The 9,986-nt window shown below is 28.6% G+C and overlaps 1 protein-coding gene across 2 annotated transcripts in view; it reads right to left on the reverse strand.

The window, feature by feature from the left end:
* The window catches only part of LOC142323935 (huntingtin-interacting protein 1-like), a 127,991-nt gene extending 119,752 nt beyond the window's left edge, over window positions 1–8,239 (reverse strand). The window contains exon 1 of one of the 2 annotated variants that reach the window (XM_075364318.1): window positions 7,841–8,239. In XM_075364318.1, the coding sequence (XP_075220433.1) occupies window positions 7,841–7,924 (84 nt within the window). In that variant the 5' untranslated portion in view covers window positions 7,925–8,239. The remainder of the gene's footprint in view (window positions 1–7,840) is intronic. The other variant, XM_075364320.1, reaches the window with a different exon arrangement.
* Between the last annotated feature and the right edge of the window lie 1,747 nt (window positions 8,240–9,986).

Here is a 9,986-nt window from a genome sequence, read left to right on the forward strand (position 1 = left end):
AAAACAAGCAGCTTTGGTTATTTTTGTATTTGTACAGTATAAAAAAAGTGCCAAAAAAACATGTACAATATTAGACTATTCAGGTGGCCAATAACCACTATATTCTAAAAGACCGTCTCAGATGGGTTTGCTCCTGCTGGAAGTCGTTTACGCTACATAAATTCTTACAGGTAACTATCCAGCATCTGTGAATGATCACCTAAACGAAAACCAACCGAAAACTATGAAAAACGCAGAGTGAAAAAACAAAGGTGTACATCATTTGAGTTCTCCAAATCTACTAACCTAACTTTTTTTTTTAACCTCCGAGCCCACCGTTAGGTATTGCTTCAGAGGATGAGATGAATGACAAGTAGCGTGTGAAAATGCCACGCCTGACCGGGATTCGAACCTGGGACCTCCGGGTATCCACAATCTAGTAATCAAATGCGTATAAAAGTAACTGCCTTTACTAGGATTTGAACGTTGGAACTCTCGACTTCGAAATCAGCTCATCTGCGAAGACGCCTTCACCAGTAGACCCGTAGGTAAACAACCTAACAAACCTAGGTTAGGTTAAACAGAAGACACGGTTTCTATGACTAAGGGAACTAAGATAACAACCCCCAACCGAAATAGCTTGAAATGTTTACTCTAAAGTGAATTATTAAAACAGTAACTAAAAAACATTGTTTAACAAAGTACCTAATCTATAGAAAAATGTTATAAAAAAAAGCGTTGCGGTCATATAACGGATTTTGATCCTGATTTTTTAACAATATTCAAAATTTCTAGTCTATCAACTTACAAATCATCCGCATCCGATAAATGAATTTATCAATTCATTTAAAAGTTGATTAAATCAAATTGATAATTTTGGTTTTACTTATCAAAATTTACTTAACTGAAGATACTACCTCTCATCAAAATATAAATTATTAAATCATACGCAATACAGAGATAATTTATATCTTTATTACACTTTATTATATATAAGTATATAGATTATAATTAAATACTTCAACAAATTCTTTTAAAAAATCCCTATTCCCCCAGCCAAACATTTTTAAAAATCTCCATCTTTGCCTCGGCCAAACATTACCAAATTTTAAATGAAAAAATTAACTTTCCGTAACTCTTAAATAAACATTAACTTATGCATTATAATAGACAAGTGAGTATCCTTGAAAGTTTTTACACATTGTTAAACAAGACCTTTATGTTCAAAGTAACTTATTGTGTGCTGCATTTCAATGTGTGTATGTGCATTCGTGTGTATTAATTTATATATACAGGCAATTCAGCTAAACCTGTCTTTATTATAAATATTAAGCATGATGAAATAATTAAGAGAAAATGGAATAATTTTTTTTTTGAATTAGTACAATATCACAAAACCAAGCAAGCAGAAGATAACTGCATATGCAGAAGGTTCTACGGTTGTAGACATTTACAGTAACTGGTGGATAAATGTCTATATACATTCAAACATAAAATCTTTTTTTAAATATAATTTCTAGAAAATGTTATGAGCTACAGTTCAATAATTATAACATCTTAATATGAGCCATGAATTTGAGTGTTTACTGATTCCTAAGATATTACATTTACAGAAATCTCTGATAGCTAGAAGAAATTTCTTGACAGAGGCAGCAACTAACTGTTCCCCTTGTTTGTAAGTTATGAGTACTTTTAGATTGTTACATCCACAAATCATCAGACCAGAAAATTGTGTTGTTAAACCCCCCACAAAAAAAAGGACACAAAAGCCAGGGATAAAAAACAAAAAAGTTGAAGATTATATTAAGGAGCAGTAAACATTAAAATCTAATTGGCACAATTGATGTCATCAACCATCAACCATCAATGAAGGCAACTGTTAACTGTTTAAATCACTCAAGACAAACTGACTGAAATTAAAAAAAAATACAAAGACCCACAAAATCGCAGAAATTCTGTTCATAATTTAATATTTTCATAGAGAATGTAGTTTTACATACATTTTTATATTAAATTCCTCTGAATAAAAATCCTTACTGTCATTTAAAAACAACGGTATTAACAGAATAAATATGTTGCTGGATATTATTTAATAAGGCACACATTATACGATTCTATGCATTAAAATATTCTTATAAGGGTACTGTGTTGCTAAATATGCATCTGAAAACTTATCAAGTAAGCCATGTCTGATGATGAATATTTACTTATTAAGGCCTGCCAATCAAATATGACTATAAATGTGGAATTAACAAAAATAAATATATTAACCAATATTACTTATACAACTAAAATTTATAACTATTCAAATCTGTGAGAAAATGTCTAAAATCGGCATAACACCAGGAAACATTTAAATTTCATAGATTTTTGCTTTTGGCATGTCAAAGAGCTAATAAAGAAATTCAACGATAAAGCAACGATTAGCTGCACAGGAAGAAAAATTCATTAACATGCAATGCCATATATGTATCTCATATACTTTGAAGGACAACAAGTTATCACTGTTTCTTGACATAACAGCAGTTCTAATGTTAGTGTTTAGGTGTAATATCCAACTATACTTACACTAATACATCAATAATCCAATAATTAGTATATATAAATTAAATATTTTTTTAATATTTTGGCTTTATTTACATTTTCTGACAATCAATTTATTCTGACTTTACTAGAAAATGGCTAAACTAGAGTCTGATAACTAATGAAATTTTAAAAACATTTTTTATCTTAATCTTAATTTATAAAGATCTTCTACGTAATCTTAAATAATAGCTGAGTTCAAGGTTCTGCTAAATGACAGCAAAGTTCAATTTTTTTTTAGTAAACCTTTTTTATGTTTACATGAGAAACTTAAATGGAAATATCACACAAAACAGTTAAAAACCCAAAAAATGTAACAATTTCAGACCGACATACTTTTTTACATTCTTTAGTACAGGGCACTGAATCTTTTGGTAATTCATGACAGTTTTATACTTCAGAACTTATGCACGAAAGGGGAAGTAATTTATCTATTACAAATTTTAAATAATTCTCAACTCATTACATTTATATCTATAGCAGAATACCTTACCGATATAAAAAGCTAATTTGATATAAACCTATCACCCGTTTTAATACTGTGATTTAATCACAATATAAGGAAGTGAAGCAGGTGAATATGTTCTTTTTTTACTTTTGGTAACAACAGGTTCTTCTTTCAACAGAATTTATTTATGATGGGGGGTATCAGACAGATGAAAAAAGCAACCAACTGCAATTAATGCATTCTACAAAAATAGTTTTAAGACTGCACAATGGTTGTTTTCTTGCCACCTTAACATCTACTGGAAATTTCACTACAAATGTAATAGTCAGAAAAAACCAGTTTAACGTGAAATTCATGATAAACAAAGGAATATGCATACATTTTAAAACAGTTGCCATAAGGGCTAAAAAGCAATGGAACCTCAAATAGTTTGCTTGTCATCATTCGATTTTACTCAGCTTGTTGATTTAATTTTTGGAAGAATTCTTCATACAGCTTTACAAACATATCTATATAAATTTAAGTAGTGCAGACATTAAGTGGATAAAAGGTATTGAATAGAAATTTGCAGACAGACAAAAACATCCTTTCTGTAAATAGTTCCAAATATCCATAGATACAATAACAAATGCTATCAAAACCAACTTAACAAAAATAATTATTAACGCTATATTTTTACATCATTTCACCAATCTTTATGGCGATATGGTAGTATTTTTCCCTTTTATCTGGAGGTACTGTATTCAACTCCTGGATCAGGGAGGCATTTTTCACACACTAAAAAATTAATTTTCTTCCAACAAAGACCAATCGGGTATCAGCCTGTTGTTGCTATTTATGAGTAAATAAATAAATCATACCTACCTCAGATAAGAGCATAAAAAAAACTTTCCCAATGTTTTAATAAATTAATATACACACATACAGATGAACAAATTTTCAATATTTATCAATTTTAAAACCATAATAATCACTATAATATAAAACAGTAAACATAATCATAGAAATGTATTAAGAAGATCCTAATGCTACATAACTAAACATCCAAAAGTTTGTGGGGAATGTAAAATTATGAATAAATAGTAAATAGATCAGTGCGGAGATATAACCCAAAGAGGCTATAGACGATCTGACATAAGATATGTTGCCCCAGAAATAGGCATGGGCATTCTTAAAATTATAAGCAATTCATTCCAAGCTTATTACAGGAAGTGAGGAGTGAAGTTGTTTCACCTTGCCTTCTTTAGCGATTCAAAGTAATGTTGGGCATTGGTGTACAAAGGCAATCAAAATGCAGGTTTAGCCTTACAACTGACACCTTCACTCTGCCCACCTCAAAGACATACTCAACACTGAACTTTCAGGTAAAGCAATTGTGATTAATGCACATTCTAACTGAAATGTTTTACATGCGTCACAACCAAAAAAAAAAAAAAAAAATGAGTAGCCTCCCATTACATATAGAATCATCTTAAAACAAGAAGAAAAAATGCATCTTATCTTATTTTTTCATCAAGATACATTTGATGAAATTATCAATCACTTTTCCTTATAAAATTTTATATATATGCTAAATCATATTTCTAGAATATCCTACCAGTGTTTTAAGTGGTACTGACAGACTGCTACAATCATTTTCCATCAAAAAATGCAAACAATATGTGTGCACAAGAACTGTTGCATTAACACAGTTCTGATCAATTAAATTTTATCCTTATATAACCTTTATATATTCAAAAATTACTTTCTATTTAATTTTAAGGTACTTGCGTATTAACGCCACCGCAGCTACAGCTTTATTTAAAAACAAAGTAGTCAATCGGATTTCGGTGGAAAATGAACAGTCTCTTTATTAATTTTAATAAATGGTTATTTATATTTATTTATTTTATAAATATAATTTAACCAAACTTAACCTACGCTCGCTAACCTTGACTAATTAACACCGTAATTTTTTGAGTATTTATTTAATAAATTCAGTAATTATTGCAATTATTTAAATAATCAAAACACTCCTGTTAATTAGTCAAGGTTAGCGAGCGTCGGTTAAGTTTGGTTAAATTAAATAAATATAAATAACAGTTTATTAAAATTAATAAAGAGACTGTTTTGAATCTATGTTAAACTCTATATGGGCCCATTTTCCACCGAAATCCGATTGACTACTTTGTTTTTAAATAAAGCTGTAGCTGCAGTGGCGTTAATACATAAGTACCAATTTTAATTATGAACAACAGGTTTGTACAGCTTCAATCATGAACTTAATTTTTGTTCAGACACTTTACAATTACTAGACCATTTTAAGAGGAATACTATTTTAATTTTTAATTTCTAAGTTTTAATTCATAACAAATAAGTACAAAGCATTTATTAGCAGTTAACTAATAGTGTTTTCAATAACAGTTTTATTCTCTTTTCTGTATATCTAATTGGTAATAAAAAAAAATCCCCCTGCAATCATCAGGTTGTTAAAGATAAGTATATATTTTATTAATATACTTCTAATAAAAAAATAGTTTACACCATCCACTAGTTAAGTTTTTCCACCATTTACAAACTGGCACTTATGTTTGTAACAAATGACCCATGTTTCATGAAATTTAGAAAAACCATTTCCCCTGATTTAGCCAGGCAAAAATCAATTTTTATTAAATTTATTACTTTTGATTTATTAAACTGATTTCACAATATGATAGTAGAGGATTACAACATGGAAAAGTTGCAGGATTTTACTACTTAGGCAGTAACATAAGTGACATGGGGTTAGTGAATAATGACAAGTATTTATCATACAACGGATTAATTATTAAGATCAAACCTATTGAATATGTAGGGGGACATGGCTGTTCAGTCATTTATTGTTAGCAAGCACTCTATAGTAAAACATAAAATGAAAGTAAGCACAAACAAAAAACTCTCTTAATGACTGATACACTAAAATGAATAGCTGATAAATTTTGTAACTTAGTGAACAAACCCACTACATTCTGATATCAACATTGTTATTTTATTTTTTTTAAATGTTTTGTTTTTTTTTCAAAATTTAATTAAAACAGGATTTGTAAATAATGTTAAATAAATAATTTTAAGGCTTCATATGATTAACAATTTAGCAAAAGGTGGAGAAGAAAATGTAGGTAAAACTTTATAACTAAAGGTGTTAAGTAATTACAATAATCATTATCAAGATTTTGTTACTAATACTACCCAAGTTTCTAGTGCATAAATCCTTGGCTAAATCACATTTTATATTTTTTTGCTTCAGTAATTATACATTTCAAGTTTAATTTGTGCAAATAAATTTAATAGTATGATACCAGTATCACAACATGCATAATTACTAAATACTTGGGTTCATTTACAATACAAAGATATATCTCTATAAAGTATGAAAACAACGTCTGAAATAAATTATTCAGAGAAATATACTAAATAATGTATTCCAAGCAATAGTTTGACATTTAAACTTGGGCATCTCATTAAAATATTCTTTAATAACAATTTAAATTTTTTTATAATAAGTCATCCCCATACTTTCAACTGACGTTGAAAGAATATATGTTACTCAGAAGAACTCATCCTTTTTCCTGTTTAGCCTAGGTAACTACAGTTTATATAATTCTTCAGAGGATGAATGAGGATGATATATGTATGAGTGTAAATGAAGTGTCTTGTACATTCTCAGTTCGACCATTCCTGAGATGTGTGGTTAATTGAAACCCAACCACCAAAGAACACCGATATCCACGATCTAGTATTCAAATCCATGTAAAAATAAATGGCTTTACTAGGACTTGAAGTTTCGACTTCCAAATCAGCTGATTTGGGAAGACGCGTTAACCACTAGACCAAAACCTGGTGGGTTTACTCAGAAGAACTAACACTGAAGTACATTTACTGCTAGTGTCTAACTTTAAAAAGTTTGTGACATTAGCACCACGCAAGGAACTGTTCTTTACCTCATTTCAAATTAAATGTTAAATAACAAAAAAATCAATAAAATATGAATGTACAAATTATTTGAATATTGTTAACCAAAACATATTACCTTTTAAACATTAAACGTTTTTAAAATCAATTGCAATACAACCAACTTTAAGATGAAAGGTAAATTAAGACTCTCTCCAGAGATAATGAAGCTGACTATGCAGCAACCACTAGCTCGAGTACAGGTTTAGTTTTTAATAACTTTCATCTTAAAATAAAGTGTAATGCAATCAATTTTAAAGTTATTAAAATGGACATTCTTTAATTATTACACATTTGTGAATTAAGAGATAACTCAAAAAAACAATAAAACCCCCTGACTTGACACCTAGGCCTTGAATCAACTATCTCTAGGTATCTAAGAATTAAATCAAATTTGTGTACACAACTTAAATTATGTATTTAAGTATTATTAATAACAGATTTATGTAATTCTATAATGTATATCACAAAATTAAAAACATCTTAATATCGTCGTATGAACTATATCGCCGAAATACTTCACCTTTGGCTAAACTTAAAACGAAAAATTAACACATCTTTACCCGAAACAGAACTTATGCGATTAAGTTTCGACATGCCAACAAATTGTATACTATCAAATATATTACACTTTTATCAGTTGGAACAAATAAAATCTACAAATTTAAAGAAAGAAAATAACGTCATTTTAACAGGGTGGCAATAAAAAGTAAGGTTAAGAACGGTTATAATACAAAATTTAAAAATTGTTTTATGCAAAATTAGGACAATGTAATATCCAGTTTCTACAGTACATTACAGTATCTACTTACCAAGATAAAAATTGCTACTTTCAATGAAAATTACATTAATGTTACCTACTTGGAATTTTTCAAAATTTTCTCTTTCCAATTCCAAACTAGTTTTCCGTGGCTGTAACACTCGTGGTAACGATAATGAAGACATATTGTAAACTTCCTCGATTGATCTCACACTGCTTCAAAACACCACACTAAACATAGCAAAGGATACAAATGAAGACATATTGTATATTACAGTGTTACCACAACATTGTCCATTCTTTACCCGATCCTGTCTTTTTCCCAAATATTTTGTGGTCTTACTGACAATTTAATCATATCAATGAAAAATATTACTAAAAATCATTAGTTACAGCATTATTTTACTAAATATATCGTTAAAACACAATAATGTACCAATCATTCGCAATATTTACAATAACTCTGACCAATGGGAAAATTCCCACTTCTTAATTAAGTAAAGACTGTACTCATTCATAATATTGTTACTCCATATTAATTAATAAACATTCAATGAATTCAGTTTATTAGCAAACCGGTTCTATGTAATTGAAACATACGTAGTGGGAAGACCGGAAAAATAAATATAATTTATTAATCATTCTTCGTGGTTAAGAATAACCACTATTGTGGTAGACCCTAATGAATAATTTTGATAACTAATTGTTACAATCTGACACTATAAAAAGATGTTCTACAAACGTTTAGAATAGAATTAGCTTGACGAAAAATTATATGATCAAAATTACATTGCCGTAATTTATTGTGCGTGTGTGTATATATATCATTCTTTTTTTTAAATTTACCTCTACTAATGATGGAATTAAGTTTGAAAGCTCTTCTGAAAGCACAATTTCCTCATTAATACAAATTTACGTTTTATAAATATTTTTTAAAATTCTTATCTATTTCATTATTTTGATGATTTTTTTCTTTTACCTTCATTAGTATAAATTATATTATTTTCTGCTCTTACCTGGACCAGTTTTGGTTATCTACTAAAATTCTACATCAGGATGTTATTCTTGTATACAAAATTGAAAAAGTCGATAAATACAATATAAGGTTCAGAAACTATAATAGTTAATTTAAACTGCTTCCTCTTTATTTCCATTAAGTACAAAAATGTTAAATTTAATAAGTAGAATCCCCAAATCCTGTCTAATTAATAATTAAAATAAATGAATGAATCATCTGTTACATTCTTTTATTGATATCGCTAGATTTTAATCCTTGCTTCTTATTCTCTATCAGCAATAATTAAAATTCTGAATGCAATAAAATTATAGTGTAGTAAATATAACTTGTAGAAATAATTGTTCATTATATATAGTTTTTTTTTTACATAATATGTTCAGTATACATATTATGATATTCTCTAACGAGATCTGATTTTTTCACCATTACTCACAAATGTTAAATGTTATGTATAAAAAATGTTAAGTGTTTTGTAATATTTTCAAGATTTCAATAATATTTTATTTTATTGTAATATTTTCAGTATTATTATTTATTACATGGTAACATTATTTCAGTTGAAACCGTGTCGAATTATTCAATTTTATTCGGGATGGAATGAAAACTGGTTTTTTAATCTAGAGTAATTCACATCAAGAATTTTTGCCATAACTTTATTATTCACAAATGGATTTGAATAAATAACATGTAATTTTATTTATCATAAAACGCTTAATTTTCTGTAATTACAATTTGTAAATAAACCAGCAGTTGCAAAGACATTAACTATTAACAGGTTTACATGGCCGCCATTTTGAAATGGATTGAGATCAGATTCATTATTTTTAAACAAGTAAATCTCTAGATACCCTAGTAGTATACAAAATCTCAGCTCAATACGATAAACCATTCCTAAGAAATAAATTATGTTAAAAGTACAAAATGGCGGATATAAAGCTTTTTCTTTATTTCAATGTGGTTGACCATCCCCTGAATTCTTGAAATGGTTTTTATAAACACTCTGCATATATACGAATATACAGGTATACTCCACGAAGTTCTCCGGAAAATTTTATAATATATTCTATTCGTGAAAGAAATGGAAAAAGTTCATAAACATATGTCCTAAAATGCTTCGTTTGCGAGTTTCGGCTAATGAAAGATTTCACTCGAATTTCAGCTGCCCGGTTTAATGAGGCCATACTGGCCTCTCCAATTTTTTAGGACGTTAATTAAGGAGGCAGAATCAG

This window comes from Lycorma delicatula, chromosome 4 (genome assembly GCF_047948215.1).
Source record: "Lycorma delicatula isolate Av1 chromosome 4, ASM4794821v1, whole genome shotgun sequence".
Lineage (NCBI taxonomy): Eukaryota > Metazoa > Arthropoda > Insecta > Hemiptera > Fulgoridae > Lycorma > Lycorma delicatula.